This window comes from Scyliorhinus torazame, chromosome 8 (genome assembly GCF_047496885.1).
Source record: "Scyliorhinus torazame isolate Kashiwa2021f chromosome 8, sScyTor2.1, whole genome shotgun sequence".
Taxonomy (NCBI): domain Eukaryota; kingdom Metazoa; phylum Chordata; class Chondrichthyes; order Carcharhiniformes; family Scyliorhinidae; genus Scyliorhinus; species Scyliorhinus torazame.
In genome coordinates, this window is record NC_092714.1 from 115,010,166 (window position 1) to 115,032,877 (window position 22,712).

Below are 22,712 nucleotides of genomic sequence, written 5' to 3' on the forward strand. Positions count from 1 at the left end.
GCAAAGGCCATACTAATAACAACATAAAGTTGAAAATAAATCAACTCTGATTTGGAGGATTCATGATACCTCTACTCTTTTTGAATCAATTGAGAATATGAACATATACTGGTGTTCAGGACAGCAGATATCTCCCAACTATATTGCTTTAAAATTGCTCTTTGATCTCTGGCAATATATAGGAGGTAGGATGGGAATTTATATTCACAATTCCTCACACTTTATTAACAATCTGTAATGCAGCTTGGTTCAGAAGCAAAGGGAAAAACCTCCCTGTAGGGAAAGATCAAATAACAAAAGGACCAAAAACTTGACATTACTGAACACACTAATGAGTAATATTGGCAGACGTCCAGGAGCTTGCACACTGTGGGAAGATCTTCCCAAGTGGTCAAGGCGAGGAGAAGAAGGGAAATAAAATAAACCACTAAACCTGATGTGACTATCGACACAAATGGATTATTTAGCAGGACTCAAAGGTACCTGGCTGGATTCTCCGTTCCTGAGACTAAATGTTGATGTCGGCGCAGGATTCGTGGACTTCCACGACAGCAGAACTGGCACCGCACCTGGGCCAATTCAGCAACTATTGAGGGGCTAGCACCGGCGCCACGAGGAACACAATCGATTCCAATGAGAAACGGTGCAGGATTCGCCATGTTCGTGATTGACACTCAGGAGGCTGACAAGCGGCAGCCGCATATACACACTTCACTCTCCACACAAACCATCCCAGCCAACAAGATAGCAGCAAGACGCACGGCGACAAGGTTCATAGAAGACAAGCTAAAGACCCTCCTGGATGCGGTAGAAGAGAGGCAGGCCACCCTGTATCCTGGTCTGGGAAGGAGGCTGCCAGCCGCCGCCGTTTACCATGCCTGGGCGCAGGTGGCAGAGGCATTCAGTGCCACCAGCAATACCGTCCGGACCGGCCTGCAGTGCAGGAAGAAACTGCACAACCTTCTCGGGGCAGCCAAGGTGAGTAGGCAGCTCTGTGCCCCTGGCACCAAACCCCGTTCCACACACCCGTAACTGCTCCCCCCCATCAAGCCCGGAGGATGACCAAACCCGCACCCTGCACCACATGCCAGCACCAACACCAACCGCCATGGCCGGGTGTCCTGGCCACTGAGGCCACCAGCTTCCCATCCCCTCGGCTGCATGCGTTGGACTGTCTAACACTGCCGTTTTCTGTTGCTCCCCCTCCACCCCCAGGAGAAGGCCGCCCATAACCGCTAGGAGTGGGAGAAAACTGGAGGGGGACCGCCGGACCTGCGGCCCCTCACCATGGCTGAACAGAGGGCCCTGGATGTGGTTGGCAGCCCAGAGGAAAGGGAAGTCGCGGGAATGGAGGTCGGGCAAGGAAGTGAGACCCCGTTGAGTTGCGATTCCCCATTCTGTGTGTGTCAACCCCCCACGCCACCGTCCCACCCCCACCCATCACCCACACACTAGCTGAACAGGCGTCTAGGGGATTTTCACAGTACCTTTATTGCAGTATTAATGTGAGCCTACTTATGACACTAATAAAGATTATTATCCTCAACCCCACACCACCCTCACCATCATTCCCACACCATCCTCATTTGCACCCCACCCCCACCCTCACCTCCACACCATCCTCACTCCTCCACCCCAGCCTGCAGTCTGATTATGCTCCTTGTCTTGTGTCTTACAGGAACTGCTGGTGATGGGGCGGGTCCATCTGGTGTCTCCCACCCCCAGCCAGAGCCACAGCCTGAGACCCCACTGTCATGATATTCAAACACACACATCATGATAGACACACCAACAGACAAATCAGAACACACAACACCACAACCAATCACAGACAAGGACAGGGACAGTATAAAAGGACAAACACGACACCTGGTGGCCAGTAGAGCTGGAGACCAGGACAAGGACAGGATCTGTTACACTACACACTCAGGGAGACACCATGTGCAGAGTATCCAGACCAAATTGTATATAGCAGTTGAAATAAAATAGAGTTGTACCAAATACAACTGTGTTGGTTCATCTGTGCATCAGAGCACCCAACACCACATGGTACAGGAGTGGATCGATACCTGCCGGCATACCTCAGTGTACAGAGACAACCAGCAGTACCCAGGCAAGATGTATTGGCTCCTGGTTCTGCAGCCGTTCCAGTGCCACGGCGATCTCCGCGAAAACTGGCGGCGATTCATGCAAGCGTTTGAATTACTCCTGGTGGCAGCTGAACTCAAAGACCTGGCTGAAGATGAAAAAATTTAATTTCTCCTCACCATCGCCGGTGCAAGGGCAAAAGAAATCTTCACAAAATTCAAGTTCTTCAGGAGGCAACAAAGGTACGATTACCAGGCAGTCCTGGAGAAATTCGCCAAATACTGTGAGGAAAACGCACTCCAATCGGCAAGTAAAGGTAAGAAAAGCGGCAGTACTCACCTCGTGGCAAGGATCCCGGAGGCCGAATTCCCAGAGGCCGAAATCCCGGGCCTGAGAGAGATTTGGGTCGAGGTCGGCGGCCATCTTGCTAAAGGTATCACGCTAGCACAGTTGCGCGAGCAGTGCGCAGAACCGGAAGTTTCGTTTGCGCATGCGCAGTCAAGAAGATGGCCATCTGTGAAGGAACAGCGATCTGCGCATGCGCAGTCGCTTCCTATGTGCTATATACCGAGCGTCAGGATGTCAGAGGCCCCAGACCGCACCAATTTAAAGGGGAAACGTCCCAAATCAAAAAAACAAAAATCTGTTAAAGCTGTAAAACAACCTTCCCTCACCTGGAATGACAGCACAGTGCCGCAAATTGACCCAGGAGATGAATTTGACCTCTGAAGAACCTGCAACAAGCAGTTACCTACGCACAAGCCGATGATTCCGACCTCGAATACTTCGATACCGATCTTTACATTTTTTCTGGACCTCGCGAGCCCAATTACAACTCCGTGGTCCTATACGACTATGACTCGGACAAACCTTTCGTGTTGCACATTGGCGACCCTCACATTGAATCCGACGCAGATGCGGATTCATTTTTCGGATTTGAAGATCTTCAACCCAGCAGATATGACGTCCCAACTCATCAGTGCAGGATGATGCTGCAGCCTGAAATTAGGAGACAGGGAGCGGTGCAAGCCCACAGAGAGCGGCCTGCTGCCACACAGAGCATGGTCCACGTCCCGCTCAGCGTTCCCGACTCTATGAAAGAAGACATGCAAGACTCCAGAGCGCAGTCCTTGCATGAACAAGAAGTGACTCCAGTGTCACAAGCCTCCACAGCGAGCTCGTGGACAGACTCCACGATAGAAGGAACGCAAGACTCCAGAGTGCAGTCCTTGCACGAACAAGAAGTGACTCCAGTGTCACAAGCCTCCACAGAGAGCTCGTGGACAGCCTCCACGATAGAAGAAACGCTTGACTCCGATGCGCAGTCCTTGCAGGAACAAGACCATGAGGGTCTAGCAACCTCTCCTGACCAACCAGCGGCAGACGATGCAAGTCTGCCATGCTCACGTGAACAGCAAGAAGGCTATAACAGCCTACCATGCTTCACTGCACAGCAGCATGACGGTCTCTCATGCTACAATGAAGGGCACAGTGCTGATGACTGTTCAAGCCCAACTGAAGACAAGCCAAAGGAATCGCCTCTTCCAAGCCCGAAGGAAAAAGGTTTATGCGCTGACCTTCAGGATCATTATAGCCAAACAGAGATTAAAATGCTGCACGGTCACAGAAGGATGCTGAGGATTTGCTAAAGAAATTACTTGTATGTTTAACTTGCAAGGAGCAGACTGAGAATTGCCAGTGTTTTAGTACGGATCGAAAAAATGGACAAGACATTGATCCTCAGGTAATGGAAATAACACTACCTGAATCATATCTACAGCAGGGACAAATGTCTCGCTTCAACACAACACCGCAAAGTCCCAACTTCGGAGACCAGCAGTTAGTCAGTAATGACTCTTCAAACCTTGAGGGGAACATTAATTGCATTGAACCTATACACACTCCACTGATAAATGAGCAGAACATTGGAGCAAGAATCCTGAGGACACCGACATCGAGCAGCCAGATAAAGAACTTAAAACCCACAGCAGTTTCAAGTGAACCAATTGTGCTTTCCACTGATGGTGAAGATGCAGATAAGGTCGACCCGTCTATCCATTGCACCACACTAACCCCAGAGATTAAGCAGTTATGTCTGGGGAGTATAATGTGGGCAATTGAGAACACTAAAAGAGAGACTGTGACTATGCCAGTCCCAGCAAAATCAGACGCAGAGACTATGAAGGCATGTACATTAAACAAAGATACATACGAAGTCATTGAAAAGAAAACTGAAACGGAATGTTCTTTGGAACATAGTACAATGTCGAAAGAAACATTAGATCCAACATTCGAGGCCATACATATGGGAGAAATTGAGGGAAATGAACAAGGTTCTGCAATGTCTGGGGGAAGATTTAAAATTCCAAAGAAGAAAAGCCCAAATGAAGGACAACGGCAAGATAATGACAGTCCACCGCCATGGTTTGCACCACCAGATGAAAACTCTGACAATTTACCCAGCCCTAGTGAACAGCAAGCTGCCAGTGAGGATCCATCCACGGGGTGTGAGACGAGTGACGGCGGTGTCCCACTTCCCATGCAGGGGGTGCAAAGTGACGGACCTCGCCTAGTGCGTACGGAGGCACTCGACGATCACGGTGGGACCACTGACAACTGCGGTGACACCGCACCACTTCCACCCTCAATGGCTCGAACCTCTCCACTAATCAATGCACTCCTGCATGTCCCGACTCCACAAGTGCAGCTTCACAAAATCTCAGCTGCCTCCAGTGAGCCTGCTGGGACTCCAGACGGGGAGCATCGACGGAAGATGGACCGGACTCCAGATGGGGAGCGGCCAGGCGCCGACTCTGATTCACGTACGCCAGACCTTGCTCCAGACGGGCAGTGTCGCAGCCTCGGTGGTGGCACGCTCAGGGTGACAGCGGATGCCACAGCGACAGGGAATGGATCACGTGACAATCACACTGGGTCAGCAATAACAGCCAGCACCGTCAGTCCAAGACGGATACACCAATTTACACCACAGCTATGTCCACACATTTGGTCCACACCGACAGTGTGGCCAATGACAGCTCAGGATGGACAGACCCAGTATTCAAGCCTGTAGCAGCCGGCAGTCTATGCAGCATATTCTCAAACAGGCCAACACTGCGCATTGCCCACTAATGGAATCAAGACTGAAGGAGGACTACCGCCAGCGCAATCTGCACTACAGACTGGATGCCTTAGTTACTGCCCAGGATTTGCTGCACCACAGCCTAGCCACATAGCGTTTTCCTATCTGATGCAAGGCTCTAGTTTCCACCATCACCAGACATTGATGGAAGCAGCAATTCTCTCTCCAAGGCGACATGCTTCGATGCTTCTCAGCAGAATCACCCTTTCAGCACAGCATGTGGCCAGAACCAGCATGCACAGTCTCAGCCGACTTCAACATCTGGCACATTCATCGCCTTGCATGATATTAGTGATGGTACCTCTTCAATGTCGACGACCCATCAGCTACAAGATGCCATCCAACAGCACCACCACAAACATAAAAAGAAAAAGGACTCCACCTCATTCCTGGTATGCATGACGGATGGATTGGTGCGTAGGCGCAATCGGCGAGTCTTGCGCCGCCTTCCACGCTCGCAACTGAACCGTACACACATGCCGGATCCTCCACTGGTTCCCAAGGATGACTTCGTGGAGCTGCCACGGATCATGCCCCTTCCATCGCCACCCGTGGCCAGGCTTGCACATCAGCCGGTGCTTCTTGACCCACCCTTGAGGCGGTCAACCCGAATTCGTCGCACACCTATTAGACTGGACTTATAACACTGTTCATACATTTAAACGTTAAACACCACTGTATTATAACCTGTTGTTGTTTTATCGTTCCAGATATCGTTTGACCGGACCACTATTCAAAGTTTTTTTGCATTCATGTTTTGTTATGGTACAACCTCGTTAGCATGACGCACCCGACATCGCCCCATGTATATAGTTACGTCGTATGCACATGCTGTAAATAACACACACACACTCTTAGATGCACACACGACACGATTATACTTATAACCAAGTAGGCACACATCTTTGTAAAAAGGGGGGATGTTATGATATTCAAACACACACATCATGATAGACATACCAACAGACAAATCTGAACACACAACACCACAACCAATCACAGGCAAGGACAGGGGCAGTATAAAAGGACAAACACGACACCTGGTGGCCAGTAGAGCTGGAGACCAGGACAAGGACAGGATCTGTTACACTACACACTCAGGGAGACACCACGTGCAGAGTATCCAGACCAAATTGTATATAGCAGTTGAAATAAAATAGAGTTGTACCAAATACAACTGTGTTGGTTCATCTGTGCATCAGAGCACCCAACACCACACCCACCATGTGCCGACCAGCGACAAAGACAGCAGCGTGGACGGGATCCCTCGACTGAGACCTCGGACACCCCAAAGCCCAAGTCAGAGGATGAAATTAAATGAAAATTAAATGAAATGAAAATGAAAATCGCTTATTGTCACAAGTAGGCTTCAAATTAAGTTACTGTGAAAAGTCCCTAGTCGCCACATTCCGGCGCCTGTTCGGGGAGGCTGGTACGGGATGACACTGATTTCTCATCACACCTGTCTCCAACACCCTCCACCATCCCAGAGACACTAACCTTGGTTGGGCACTGTTTTGTTATGCTTCTTCATGTAGCATAAGCTGCTTCTTTGATGTATGCTCTGACAAAGGAAGGTTCAGACTTGGAGATAGGTTTAACACATTTATTGAACAGTTAACAATTCTCCTACTTGAGTTCGACTCTCCTGCTAATCTTGCTATAGTAACTCAGTCTAACTAACCAGTCTGCTCTAAGCCATGCGGTGGGTGTGTTGCTTCTGATCTGCCCCTGTTCTTCTCTCTGAGTGTCGCTTGTGGAAAGAGAAAGAGATGTGTGCCCTGTCCTTTTCTATGGGTTGGCCCCTTGTGGTAGTGCCACCTCTGGGTGTCTTGACTGCCCATTGGTCGTGTCCTATTCGATGTATTCATTAGCTGTATGTCTGCATGTCATGATGTCTCTGGTGCTCCTTCTAGTGTTTACTTAGTCTTAGTGTATTTACATTAACCCCTTGTGTATTTACAGTGATGTATATCACCACAGGCACTTTAGTGAAGAGGCCCCTGGGGCACCCTCTGGTGCACACCACACTGTTGACCTGGTACAGCAGGTGGAGGTAGGAACTACTGAGGGGGCCGACTCCAGGGACTAGCTGCTGTCCAGACCGTTTTTGGCTTCTGGAACGGATAGTCCCATCGATTGTGGAGATGCAGATTCTGAACCAGAGACGACATGAGGGGTTGTCGACGGTCATCCAGTATCTGCAGGTGCAGCTGGAGAAGTCCAACCCCGTGCAGGAGCAGGTGGTGATGCCGTCCATGCCTGCCACCCAGGGGTCCGCGGTGAAGGCATTGGGGGCGAGAGTTTTGGCTATGGATCAGCATGTCCAAGACCTGGGGCATCTGTGCAGATGGTGGCCAAAGCCCATGACAGGGCTGACCTCTCACAGGCAGCCATGTGCCGTAGACACTTGGACATTGCAGCGGCACTCCTGAGCGCGGCCCAGTCATGGCTGAGAATGTTGACGGCATTGCCCAGGCGCTGGCTGACATGGCGGAGACGTAGAGGGAGGTTGCCCAGTTCCAGAGGGAGATGGCACAGTCACTGGCTGATGGATCACAGACCCAGAAGGTGGTGCCACAGTCACAGCGTGATGTGGTGCAGTCCCAGATAGAGACGGTCCACTCCCTGTGCTCCATGGCCGCAAGCATGCAGACCCTGGTCAAGACCAGAGGGGACGTCCAGAACTGGCAGCGCCAGGTGGTGGGGAAGCCTCAGGGTTTAGCACCCCCATGGAGTAGCCATGGGACCATCGGGCACCCCGAGGGTAGAGGAAGTGATGGAGCCCGTGCTGGTGATTCCCGCAGGGGAGGTGCTGGAGCATCACAGCACCTCAAACTCCCCCCCGCACCCCCTCCTGCCCCTGGTGCATCTGGTGGGCAGTGGGCAGAACTGGGCAGCACCACGCCATCAGGGACACCCGAGCAGCAGCCGGGCCCATCCAGGCCCGGTTCCCCCAGAAGATGGCTGCCAACGGGGACCCAGGTCACAGGGTGAGAATCACAACAGGCCACCTCCACTCCTGCTGTACCATCTGGGGATCCACCTAGACGTAGTGTGAGGGCCCGTAAGGCCAGAAAGTTAGATACCAGTTACATTGGTATGGGTGCAGGGCACAGTTTACTTACAGGGGCTCGGACACGTAGCTGTAGATATTTGTGCACATTAAACACCTGTTCACTCTGTCGGTGTTCTGACATTTGGGCGTGAGGGGTGGGATAGTCTGTGCCAGAGAGTGGGCATAGAGCGGATGGGCGGCCGTTGGGGGTGGGGGTGGCTGGGTTCCCCATCCTCCAAACCCAGACCATCCCCACCACTGCCACCCCAGGGATCCGATGGGATCGTATGATGTGATGAACAGCTCGCATGCAGGGACCGCCCAGCTGGAGGGTGGGAAGTGCTACCATGGGCAGGGTTTTGACGAGCGACGTGGAGCACCAGACCTCATCGCAGGGTGGGTTATCATCATCCTGCATCCCATGGACCCGAACCACTGTTATTGCCAACCCAAATGCGGCAGGTATGTATCGCGGAGGGGCTTGCAGACAGGGGGGGGGGGTTGCGGTGTCCGTGCACCTGGCCAGTTCCACACCCCCTTAGTCGGTGAACATGGAGACGATCAGAGCGTCCCGTGCGCGTTGGCCCTGGTGCACCCGTCATGCGGCCTCTGTGACTGCCTGGGCCCCATGTCCTGCCCTTCCTTGATCACCCCAGCATCTTCCTCGTTGGAGGAAGTCTGGCTGCCACGATGAGGGCGACCCTCTCAGCATCATACTTGAGGGCCCCTCCAAAGCGGTCCAGACACCTGAACTGCATCTTCAGGAGGCCGAAGCACCACTCCATCACACCCCTGTCACTGCATTGGCTTCGTTGTAGCGGGTCTCAGCGCCGCTCTGTGTCAGCAGCCACGTCTGCAGTGGATAACCCCAGTCACCCAGGAGCCAACCCCCCTTATCGGCACAGACATGCATGATGCGCAGCTCATGGTCAAATATGAGCTACACGTTCATCAAGTGGAACCCCCTTCGGTTGGTGTAGAGTGGCCTTTCATCTGCAGGTGCTCGAAGAGAGACATGCATCACATCGATCACCCCCTGGACCTGGGGCATCCCGTCGATGGCAGCGAACCCAGCTGCCCGGGCTTCCTGGCAGGCTCGGTCCACATTGAAATGGATGTATTGAGCCGCCTGGGCATATAGGGCCTCTGTGATGGCGCGGATGCACCTGTGCACTGAGCTCTTTGAGATCTTGGACAGGTCCCCACTCGGCACCTGGAAGGACCCAGTCATGGAAAGGTTCAGGGCGACCGTCACCTCCACCCTACCCCCGCGGTGCCATCATATGGCAAATTTGTCACACTGTCTCCCTGCTCAGCCGGAGTCAATGGTGGCATGCCCAGTCCGGCAGGTCGTCGAATGACAGCCGCTGCTGGGACACACAAAGCCTCATGCGGTACCTCCTTTGCACCTCCTCCTGCTCGGAATGCTGGGTGGCCGGCTCTCCATTCTGGGTGGCCGGCTCTCCATTTTGGGTGGCTGCCTGCTGTTCCTCTGGGGCATGCTCTGCTGTTGCAGCTTCCTCCTTCTCGAGCAGTTCCAGCTCATACAGCCGCAGGGCATCCCCCAGGGCTGTGGCGACTAGCAGGAAGGTCACCATTGCTGGTTAAATTCCAATATCCATTGTCTGCAGGGGGTAAAAGGATGACATGTTAGCATGGTGCATACCGCCGATCTCAACTAGGTCCAACAGGCTACTTGGTGCCTCCGATTGGCACTGCGGACCCTGCTCCTGCAAGGTCCTCCCCATCCCCGCAATGCTGGCCTCGTCAGTGCCCGGTACCCTGGGGGCCTTGGCCCTGGCACCTATCCCTGCTGTCATTGGTACCGTCGGCTGCCGTTGCCCATTCCAGTGATACGCTCCATGGCACCCATCTGGTACCCCCCTATGCTGTCCCCAAGTAACCCCCCCTCTCTACCCCCGGACCACCCCCCCACCGGTGCCCCCAGCCCCCGCCAAAGACCCCCCTCATCGCGGAACAGCTTCCCCCCCGACTGTGGTGGCGGTGGACTCAGTCCGTGGCGGCCATACGGTGTGGTGGTATGTATTAGGGGTCATGTGGGACTGTGAAGCCGTGATGCTATTGGCTGACAGATCCTGGGTCCTGGTTGGCTGCTGACTCCTGGCTCCGCCCTGAAGGCAGAGTATAAGAACCCGAGCTTCTCCCCGCCGCTTCATTCTGTTGCTGAACTGCTGGGGACAAGTCTCGCTTAATAAAGCCTCAATTGACTTCATCACTTCTCGTCTCTCTCGTAAGTCATTGTGCGCTACACACGGGGTCCATGAAAAAAATACCATGAGTGACCCATGCCGTCGGGAACTCGGTCCATTGGGGTCGGAGTATCGGGGTGCGCCTCAGGTGACATCCTGAGGCTGTCCATACGCATGCGGCGTACTCCCGGAGTTCGCCATTTTTGAGGGGGCGGAGCATCGCAAAAGCGGCACCGCTCCCGATTTCGGCGCAAAAGTGGATTCTCCAGCCGATCGGCGTACGAGATTTTGGCGTCGCTGATCAGAGAATCCCGCCCATTGACTCCGCTATCGAGGCGACAGAGAATTGCGATTTAGCGAGAAATTCGCACCCTTAGAACATAGATTTTTTGAAAGCATATCTATCATACCATTTAATTTGAATTTCAGTTTTAAAATATTCATAAAATTTATGAAAACTATTAGCCAGTAGTACATTCCCCATGAGATTTCTCATAGATTGTCCAAGACTTGGGACATGGAATCACTGCTGTCCTGCGGCAACCTCCACACAACAAAATAGGAGCAGCAAAATGGCCGAGCGGAGGTGATTTCAGCTAAGGGCATTCACCTTGGAATATTTACATATATATATTTACTCCAACTGGATTCAGACAAGTGAGCCATTAATTAACATTTATAGCATTGGCTTCCAAAATTTTAACTTTCATGTCAACTGAAATGACAGACAAGTTTAAATTTTTTGGAAAGAACTTTGAACTGAATTTTCTTTTTATGTACACAGATCTTTGGTTGCAAGATACAGTCTCAAAAAGAAATAAATAGGCTAACAAGTCATTGTTTAAGAAACAAAAAGCAAACAATGCAATGTGAACTAAGAACTCAGAACGAAATAGAACTTGGTTTAGTTGGCACCATACGAGAGAAATGCACATTTTTTATTGAGGTTGATTGTACCCGTTTTCAATTCATTACTGAACAGTGATAAAGAAATGCTGCCACTGCAAAACTTTCAACTCAATGAAACAGTTTGAGTGGGTTGAGGTAATTTGTGAATCAATTGTTACCCCTTTAAATGAAGCCCTTGAGCCCAATAACCCCCCAGCTAATGATAACCTTCACCTCCACACACATTATTACTTCAGTCAATTAAGACCATAAGAAATAGGAACAGAAGTAGGCCATTCGGTCCCTCGAGCCTGCTCCGTCATTCAATAGGATCATGGCTGATCTAGCATTCGTAACATCCACTTTCCCCGTAACCCTTGATTCCCTTACTGATCAAGAATCTATCTCAGCCTTAAATATACACAAGGACTCTGCCCCTACAGCTCTCTGTGACAAGGAGTTCCAAAGACTCACAACCCTCCTCATCAGAATCTTAAATTGATACCCTTTTATTCTGAGACAACATCCTCTGATCCTGTACTCTCCCCTGAGGGGAAATATCCTTTGTCAACTTTTTTGCCCACTTATTTAACCTATCAATATCGCTTTGCAAACTACTTGTATCCCTCTCACAACTTTCCTTCTCAACTATTTTGTTTTCATTCGCCAATTTGGCTGCAGTACATTCTCTTCTTTTCTCCAAGTCATTAATATTAATATATATTGTAAACAGTGCAGTCCCAGCATTGAGCCCAGTGGAACGCCACTAGTTACCGGTCGCCAACCTGAAAAACCTTAGCCCCACTCACTGTTTCTTACCCATTAACCAATTCGCAATCCATGCCAATATACTACCTCTAATACCATGGGCTATGATCTTATGATGCAATCTTTTGTGAGGTACCTTGTCAAACGCCTTCTGGAAGTCCAAATACAACACATCTACTGGTTCCCCTCCATCCATTCTGGTTGAGATTTCTTTGAAAACTCAAATAAATTAGTCAGATACAATTTCCCTTTCATGCTGACCCAGCTTGATCAGATCAGATTATGAATTTCCAAATGTGCATGACTTCCTTAATAAATGATTCCAACATTTGTTCCAACAAAAGATGTTGGGTTAATTGGCACATAGTTACTCACTTTTTGCCTCCCTCCCTTTTTAATAGGGTGTCACGTTGGCAGTTTTCCAATCCTCCAGTACTTCATCAGGATTCAAAGATTTTTGGAAAAATACAACCAATGCATCCACTATTTCTGTAGCTACTTCTTTTATGATCTTGGGATGCAAGCCATCAGGGTCAGGGGGCTTACCCGCCTTTACCCCCATTAGTCTGTCCAATACTACTTCTCTAGTGATGGGTATGGTATTTAATTCCTCCCCCATTTTCTGAATTTATCCCCGTCTTTGGGACTATCACTGACTTTTGTCTCCTGATATGCTTTTTCCTATAACTTAATACTCTCCTTAACTTCTTTGGTTAGCCGTGGTTAGCCTTCTCTTAGAATCTTTCCTCCTTACTGGGATATGTTTTTGCTGAGCGGCATGAATTACCTCCTTAAATGGCTGTCACTGTTTGTTTGCTGTCTTTTCTGCTCATCTATCCGCCCAGTCCACTTTAGCTAACTCTATCTTCATTTCATTGTAATTCCTTTTATTTAATTTAAACACAATTGTTTCCAACCCAAAGTTTCTCACTCTCGAACTGAATATTAAATTCTATCATATTATGATCACTACTTCCTAGTGTATCTTTTGCTCTGAGGTCATTTACTAAACCTGCCTCATTTCCCCTTACCAGGTCCAAGATAACCTGTACCCTGATTGGTTCCATGAGATATTGCTCTCGGAAACTATCCCTAATGTGCTCTTTGACATTGTTGTCGCAGCTACCCTTTCCGACTTACTCAACTCAATCAATATAAAGATAAAAGTCACCCATAATTATTGCTCTATTCTTTTTACATACTACATTTCCTATAGTGTGGTTACTGTTTAGGGGTCTATACACTGAATAACCTTTTTGCTACCTCTTTTCTTTGATTATTATTTATTTCACAGGAATTGATTCCAAACTCCTGAAATATCTCCTACCCGGTGATATGGCCAATATTTAAGCCCCAATTAACATCACAAAAATTGGAGGGTATTTGGTCAATGCCACATTGTTTGTGGGAGCTTGCTGTGCCCGTATTGGCTGCCATGTTTCCCACAGAACAACAGTACAACAGTAACCACATTTTAAAAATACTTCATTGATTGTAAATCACTTCAGGACATCTTGCAGTCATGAAAGGCCCTACTTTAATGCAAGTTTTTTCCTGTTGAAAATAATAACTGCAATGGGAATAATGGGGGTTGATTTTAATTCTCTGTGAATTTCTGGTGGAAGATCGCAAGGATCAGTTTTCCACCTGGTTGCATAAGAACATACCTATTTAAACTACTACTGGGTATTATTACCATGCTGCCAATCTACGTCCCGTTCCTATGGAAAGTACCCAGGAAGCACCTACAGCCTTAGCACCATTGTGTAACCCATGACAGCACAATGACATGTACATACATGTGGGGAACATGTTCTAGGATTTTTGCACCCCCAGCCGTTCCCTCGAGAAAGGCCTAAACCTCTCTTGTAATTTTCAAGAGGAACACGTCTGCTTCTCCTGTCCATGTCCACAAGATTCGCCATTCCCAGGATGAACTTAACCACTATCATGAGTTCACACTACTTATGCTGACCACAGGCCTTCAAGGAGGTTCTTAGAATTAAGACCTTTTTAGGGGCATGGGAACTAATAGACACCTTTCAAAAGAGTTTAAATATTACAAATGCTTTACCAAACAACTGACTACTGCTCACTAATGCAAGTAATAAATGGATCTGTATAATTTTTTAAAAGTCATTTTCAGTTACTTGAAATCAGGTGAATGCTTATTTTTTTGTGATAAATCAATTTTCAGCCCTATTAATGAAATTGCACCCAGTTACCCCTCTGAAAGACAACAAGTAATATTTCTTAATGTAAACTTTTAAAACAATAATTCTGAACTGAAACGCTAACTGATTGCACTGGTTCATGATAGGTTTTACATTCAGTGACATCAAAGTGAGTCTGAGCGGGAGCAAATTCACGTCCAGGAATTAGCAGAATGTTGATTGCAATTTGTGCCAGGATTGCTGATTGTGACTGAAGTGGAAACTCCACTAGCATGTTTCCGGAAGGATGCGGCCAACTTCAGCAACATCAACTTTGAGACCTCCTCAGCAGAACAGTTTAATATTGCACATGGAGGGAATCTAATGACTTGACGGTGGAAAAATAACCTGGAATGGGGTCATTCGAAGGATCTGGGCATCGCTGGCTAGGCCAGCATTTATTGCCAATCCCTACCTGTTCTTTAGAAGGTGGTGGTGAGGTGCCTTCTTGAACCGTCGCAGTCCATGTGGTGCAGGTACATCCACAGTGCTGTTAGGGAGGGAATTGCAATACTGAAGGAATGGTGATAAATGTCCAAGCTAGGATGGTGAGTGGATTGGAGGGAACTTGCAGGTGGTGGTGTTCCCATGTATCTGCTGCTCTTGTCCTTCTAGGTGGTAGCAGTCGTGGGTTTGAGAGCCTCCATCAAAGGACCCTTGGTGAGTTCCTTCAGTGCATTTTGATGATGGTACACACTGCTACTGCTGTGTGATGGTGGTGAAGGGAGTGAATGTTTGTGGATGGGTTGCAAATTAATTGCCAGTTTTCACAGTGGTTACATATAAAATATCATGTATTGGGCAGAATTCTTCAGCTCTTTCCACTAGCGGGATCCTCGGTCCTGATGAAGTCATCCTCTGCTGCAGATTCCTGATATGGATGAGGAATGTAAGCTGCCATTGATTTCGGCAGGACTGAAAAATCTTGCCGACGGCCAATGGTGAACCGCCTCTGTGCAGCGAAACCTGCCGTGGAGGGGCTTAAGAATTTTGCACATTGTGTTTGCTCTTCAAGTCAATATGCTTTAGTTTGCTGCAAAGACAAAAATCTTAAACTCCAACACCAAAAGTATTTATTGAACAAGCACTAAAAACAAAGGAATCAAATATTTATTTAACATATGATAATTTATTTGTCCAAAGTATCTCAAGGTGTAAAATTGCTGCTTTGCTTAAAGAAGAAGTGAAGTTCATGGATTATCAATGTAAAGCACTCACGCGTTAATGTATTCCGAGGAGTTATGTTTTTATTAGTATATTTAGTTCAAGAGAAATGAACATTCGATCACAAATTTTCCACAGCCGGGTTCAATTGCTGAAGCTCTGTAATGTTGCTCCTCCCCTCACATTAGATTTCTTAAAGGTACTGAAAGATTCCACTGTGGACTTCAGTTTCCTCCTGCAGTTACAGTTTGGATTTGTGAGGGGGGATTCTCTGTTAGCTGACTCAAAAATCGGGGCATGCGATCGGGCAGAGAATAGCTTCCAACGCTGAAATCGCGGCAGTCATGGTTTGACCCCAAATCGCGATGCTCCATCACCTCAAAATGGCATCAATGCGATGCATGCCACACGTACTTTAAACACCGTTTGCATATCATTAGTGGGCCCACCTGTGATTCTCCTCCTCCAATGGGCCGAGTTCTTGACGGCACGATCCACCTGTGGTCTCAAAAATTGTGAACCTGATGTTGTGGCTGCTGAGAGAGAGATAGGGCATACGGACAGTGTCCATCAGCTGTATGGGCGCTCCAGCACAACCTGTCCCATCTTTTTGGCTTTGATAAGTGTGTGTGGGGAGTGTATTTTTATGCGTGGCTGCAGCTTGTCAACATTGCGAGTGTCAATCACGGACCTGGTGAATCCCACACCGTTTTTCATGGGAACCGATGGTATTCCACATGGCCCCTCACCGGTAGTGGAATTGGTGTAGGTGTGGCGCCGATTTTCCTGACGTAAAATTCTCCGTTGGCCTCAACACTTAGTTGCAGAAACGGAGAATCCAGCTGGTGGTATCTGTTCATGATGCTCTTGCACCTTGAAAAGATTTTGTGGAGTAGACACACTGAGCAGCGAAGTGATCTTTTTAGTGTCTTTCAGATAGTTACCTGGGGCGTTGGGAGGAGCAGTTGGTCTGAGTTTGCAACCCAGCTGAAGGAATTGTAGCTGCACTGGAATGCCTGCAGCTTCTTTTGGTCAACAATGTCACTGAAGTTGCAGCAATACAGATTCCTTAAAGGCCTGGGGCGAGATTCTCCGACCACCCACCGGGACGGAGAATCGCCGGGGGCTGGCGTGAATCCCGCCCCCGCCGGTTGCCGAAGTCTCCGGCACCGGAGATTCGGCGGGGGCGGGAATCGCGCCGCGCCGATTGGCGGGCCCCCCCCGCGCGATTCTCCAGCCCGGATGGGCCGAAGTCCCGCCGCTAAAATGCCTGTCCCGCCGGCGTAGATTAAACCACCTACCTTACCGGCGAGACAAGGCGGCGCGGGCGGGCTCCGGGGTCCTGGGGGGGCGCGGGGCGATCTGGCCTCGGGGGGTGCCCCCACGGTGGCCTGGCCCGCGATCGGGGCCCACCGATCCGCGGGCGGGCCTGTGCCCTGTGGGGGCACTCTTTCCCTTCCGCCTTCGCCACGGTCTCCACCATGGCGGAGGCAGAAGAGACTCCCTCCACTGCGCATGCATGGGAATGCCGTCAGCGGTCGCTGACGCTCCCGCACGTGCGCTGCCCGGAGATGTCATTTCTGCGCCAGCTGGCGGGGCACCAAAGGCCTTTTCCGCCAGCCGGCGGGGCGGAAATTCGTCCGGCGCCGACCTAACCCCTTAAGGTTGGGGCTCGGCCCCCAAAGATGCGGAGCATTCCGCACCTTTGGGGCGGCGCGATGCCCGTCTGATTTGTGCCGTTTTGGGCGCCAGTCGGCGGACATCGCGCCGTTTCCGGAGAATTTCGCCCCTGATCTCCATTGCTGAGCAACTTCATAAGTTTTACTTCAAATAAAAATATACTTTTAAAATTACATTTTTGTTACATGTGGAAAGTTCATAAGACCCAGGCTCCAGCACCACATTTCCCTTCAATTATAGTTCAGTTTTCAGTTAGCCTTACTAGGATATACAGAGGAAATTTACAGGTAGATGTAAAGCAACAGGAAATAAAAACTACAAGGCTTCTTGGGAGATGGTTCTTAGGATAACAAGCCTAATTGCAGTCGGCATTTTTGTTGCATTGGCATTTCCGTTACAACTCACAAATTGTCACTCAGCTATTAGCCAACAATTTTCAACTTTTTAAAAATGGGAGAGACTGAAGTATTGGCTTGGGCCTTCAGCCACAGCCAGATAGATACTGAGGGAATTTAAGGTTTCACAGGCATGGCGAATATTAGAGAAGACAAACCCTGATCGTAAGCAAAGGGTCCCTTTCCTTTACTTCAGGAGCCTTCTATTGGATGATTCAAAGATGGCTACACTTGTTGAAACAACAATATTCTGCAGTTTGAAAAACAAGCAAATATTGTATTTTACAAAACATGACAGCTCCTAATCCTATTGACAAGAGCAATATTGATATGTCACTTCAGAAGAACTGGAACATAGAATTGGTCTGGGAGTTTCTGCAGTCGTAGTACTGGACAGTGAGAGGATGAGAATTGCTAATTCTGGCTACTTCTGATGATCAACAAATTAAGATTCTGACTTCTACAATAATTTAAATACATCCCTGAAGCAAGAAGCAATATATGTTCAACATGAGCATTTTAGGGTAGGTAGTTTTAAAGAAGTATTACATTGCAATCACGTGTAACTTGATGAATATTAGGTGCCCAAAATAAAGGGATTCTGCTAAATGCAAAATTAAGTTTAGTTTACCTGCAGTGCAAGAGGTTTCCATCTCATGTTCTTAAGCAAAGCAGGTGCCGAGGTGAGCATGCTCTGAGGTCGTTTCTTTAAGGTTAAGATGACCCCACTGGGATCCTCTCGAAGCGCATTTACCAAGTTTTTCAACTGCCATCCTACCTAGAACCCAACAGCAAAAATAAAAAAGGATTTAAAAAAACTACAACAAAAGTGAAAGCAAAAAATACCTCATTAGTGTCCCAATAGATTACTCTAAACGACACTTGGCAACAAACAAACATTAACACAAATTATAAAAAGTAAGTAGTATAAAAACAATTAGCATAGTCTGAAAGGTTTCTCATGTAAAAAGATAATGGAATGGCTCTCAATGCTTGGTGACTCCAAGATAAGGCAATGTCAGAGAATGGCTGACTTCCACTTCACATCTGGTTGACCATTTAAAATGAGCATTCTGAGCACTGAGAAATTATAAAATAAGCATTTTAATGGTGCTTGTACACCGGTAATATCAGCCACATATTTACAATACAAAATATGTCTCTCCGAAATAAAAGGTATGACGTTATTTTGAGGTGCATACATAGAAATAAACTTGGTATCACAATTCCTCACTTATATATTCCAAAAGATTAAGCTGCAAGAGCACAAACGTTTTCATATCTCAAACTAGTTTGAGCAGGACCAGTGAGAGGATAAGACAGCAGGCTCGAGAGTGAGAGCTCAGCAGGACTGATGGGAGGATAAAAGAGTGGCTAGAAAGTAAGGGCACAGTGTAATCAGCGCGACATCAAAAGAGAGTGAGACCACAGTGGGACCAGCGAGGCATCAAAAGAGCAGCATAGAGAATGAGGGCACAGTGAGACCAGCGAGAGGACAAACAACAGCCTAGAGAGTGAGAGCACAGTGAGACCAGCGAGACATCAAAAGACCAAGCTCGAGAATGAGAGCACAGTGAAGCCAGTGAGATGTCAGTACAGCAGCCTAGAGAGTAAGAGCTCAGCAAGACTGGCAGAGGGATAAAAGAGCAGGCTCATGAGTCAGAGCAAAGGGTGACCAGCAAGAATGTAAAAGAGTAAACCCAAGAATGAGAGCACAGCATGACCAGTGAGATGTAAAAAGAGCAGGCTCGAGAGTGACAGCATATCAAGACCAGCTAGAGGGTTAAAGAGTACATTTGAGAGTGAGAACATAACGAGACCATTAGGAGGAAAAATGAGTGGGCTTGAGAGTGAGAGCACAAAGTGACAAGCGCGAGGTTAAAAGAGCAAGCAAGAAGTGAGCGCACAGAAAGACCAGGGGAAGGTAAATGAGTAAGCCTTAGAGTGAGAGCATAGTGAGACCGGTGAGAGAATGAGGGGGTGCTGCTAACGTATTGTCCAACTCTGACCTTCTTTGCCTCTTACCCCAAAAATAACGATAATGCTGTTTTTTGATGAAAGGTCATGACCTGAAACATTAATTCTGTTATCTTCTGTACATTTGCTGCCTGACCTGCCGAGTATTTCCAGCATTTTTTGTTTTTATGAGAAAGTTGGCTTGATGGGCCAAATGGCTCTTTTCTGTTTCTAATTCCCATTCACCACAATTGTACTTAACACTTCATTTCCAAGTTCTCCCGTCCTTCAATATTGTTTTCTCATTCTATTGTTAAAAGATAATGGAAGTCATTTTTTTCTTGGATTATACCATTTTTTATGTACAATATATAAGACCATAAGACATAGGAGTGGAAGTACGGCCATTCGGCCCATCGAGTCCACTCCACCATTCAATCATGGCTGATTTCAACTCCATTTACCCACTCTCTCTCCATAGCCCTTAATTCCTCGAGAAATCAAGAATTTATCAACTTCTGTCTTAAAGACACTCAACGTCCCGGCCTCCACCGCCCTCTGTGGCAATGAATTCCACAGACCCACCACTCTCTGGCTGAAGAAATTTCTCCTCATCTCTGTTCTAAAGTGACTCCCTTTTATTCTAAGGCTGTGCCCCCGGGTCCTAGTCTCCCCTGCTAATGGAAACAACTTCCCTACATTCACCCTATCTAAGCCATTCATTATCTTGTAAGTTTCTATTAGATCTCCCCTCAACCTCCTAAACTCCAATGAATATAATCCCAGGATCCTCAGACGTTCATCGTATGTTAGGCCTACCATTCCTGGGATCATCCGTGTGAATCTCCGCTGGACCCGCTCCAGTGCCAGTATGTCCTTCCTGAGGTGTGGGGCCCAAAATTGCTCACAGTATTCTAAATGGGGCCTAACTAATGCTTTATAAAGCTTCAGAAGTACATCCCTGCTTTTATATTCTAAGCCTCTTGAGATGAATGACAACATTGCATTTGCTTTCTTAATTACGGACTCAACCTGCAAGTTTACCTTTAGAGAATCCTGGACTAGGACTCCCAAGTCCCTTTGCACATCAGCATTATGAATTTTGTCACCGTTTAGAAAATAGTCCATGCCTCTATTCTTTTTTCCAAAGTGCAAGACCTCGGACTTGCCCACGTTGAATTTCATCAGCCATTTCTTGGACCACTCTCTTAAACTGTCTAAATCTTTCTGCAGCCTCCCCACCTCCTCCATACTACCTGCCCCTCCACCTATCTTTGTATCATCGGCAAACTTAGCCAGAATGCCCCAGTCCCGTCATCTAGATCGTTAATATATAAAGAGAACAGCTGTGGCCCCAACACTGAACCCTGCGGGACACCACTCGTCACCGGTTGCCATTCCGAAAAAGAACCTTTTATCCCAACTCTCTGCCTTCTGCCTGACAGCCTATCGTCAATCCATGTTAGTACCTTGCCTCGAATACCATGGGCCCTTATTTTACTCAGCAGTCTCCCGTGAGGCACCTTATCAAAGGCCTTTTGGAAGTCAAGATAGATAACATCCATTGGCTCTCCTTGGTCTAACCTATTTGTTATCTCTTCAAAGAACTCTAACAGGTTTGTCAGGCACGACCTCCCCTTACTAAATCCATGCTGACTTGTCCTAATCCGACCCTGCACTTCCAAGAATTTAGAAATCTCATCCTTAACAATATTAACAATATATTCATATATTCATCTTCCATTGCATTTTCTCTATATTTTCCCACCACTGAGGAGAAAAACATAATTTTAAATTTATAAATAGAACAACATATTGAATGAGTGTTGAATTCAAAGGCAGTTTTTGAACAGCACATCGTTCATGTAAATATTGAGAAATGTTATGAAATTACCAAGAGTGAAAATGCAAAGAATATCCAAGAACACTGGCGACCTGTAACTCTATAATAAGGACAGGTTCACAAGAGAAAACTAACACTAGGAAGTAAACCACAATTTCATGATTTCAGTAATACGAGGCAAAAAAGGTTAGAGTTGGACAATAAGTTAGTATTCTCCCCTCCCATCTCATCCCTTTCCCTTCAGCCCTATATTCAGGCAACCTATCTCTCATGTAATAATTCAGATAAATATATTATAATTTCAATGATCAAAAATTCAAATATTTACACAGATGTTGCCCTCGATAGTAGTAATCTGTCATCAGGTATTCAACATGGAGGTCTTTATGAACCTATGCTGACACTTACTTTATTAAAATACATTTTAAGATGAAGCTGTTATGTTATCATTTGTCTCACGAAAGGTTGTCACACAACATAAAGGATCATGGGATTGGGGATTCTATATTTGCATAATTAGAGGATTGATTAAAGGACAAAAAATGAAGAGTAGGAATAAAGAAGTCATTTTCAAGTTGAGAAAAGGTATTACTAGTAGGATACTGCAAGGAACATTGGTGTTCAAAGGGATTGGGTGTCTTCGGTAAAACACAAAGTTAACATGCATTTACAACAAGCAATTAGACAGGCAAATAGTATGTTAGCCTTTATTGCAAGGAGATTGGAGTGCAAGATTTAAAAATTCTGACTGCACTTTGACAGGAGTTTGGTGAGCCACACCCGGAATAGTGTAGAATTTTGATCTGCGTACTGAAGCAAATACATACTTGCTAATGAGGACGTGCACAAAGGTACACTAAATTCATTCCAATTTCTCTCTCCATAGATGCTTCCTGACCTGGAGTATTTCCAGCATATTCTGTTTTCATTTCAGATTTCCAGCATCTGCAGTATTCTACTTTTCCACTAGATTCCTGCAGTTTTCCATTTCTGATGTGAAGCAATCATCACCATCCATTTCCTTTAAAGTCCAATTCAAATTTCAATCATTTTTACCTTACCAAGCCATAGGAAATGCTGAAAATTATTATTGTTAATATGTATTGAAGTTATGATCATGTGGAATATTGCACAAATTAAATATTACCAACCATGAAAAAAAAGTTAAACTGTACATATCCAAAAATAAAATGGTTACAATTGGAGGTCCAGAGATAGTCATTGTGATTCGTAGTAATTCAGAAGTGAGCCACACTATTTTATTTCTTTGATTATAATCTGAAGGATTGCTTTATAATGCATCTGAT

The 22,712-nt window shown here is 47.3% G+C and overlaps 1 protein-coding gene across 4 annotated transcripts in view; it reads right to left on the minus strand.

The window, feature by feature from the left end:
* The window catches only part of cnksr2a (connector enhancer of kinase suppressor of Ras 2a), an 842,905-nt gene that overhangs the window by 318,973 nt on the left and 501,220 nt on the right, over positions 1 to 22,712 (minus strand). For all 4 annotated transcript variants that reach the window (XM_072514072.1, XM_072514071.1, XM_072514073.1 and 1 more), the window contains exon 9: positions 18,238 to 18,384. In XM_072514072.1, coding sequence (XP_072370173.1) covers positions 18,238 to 18,384 — 147 coding nt within the window. The remainder of the gene's footprint in view (positions 1 to 18,237; positions 18,385 to 22,712) is intronic.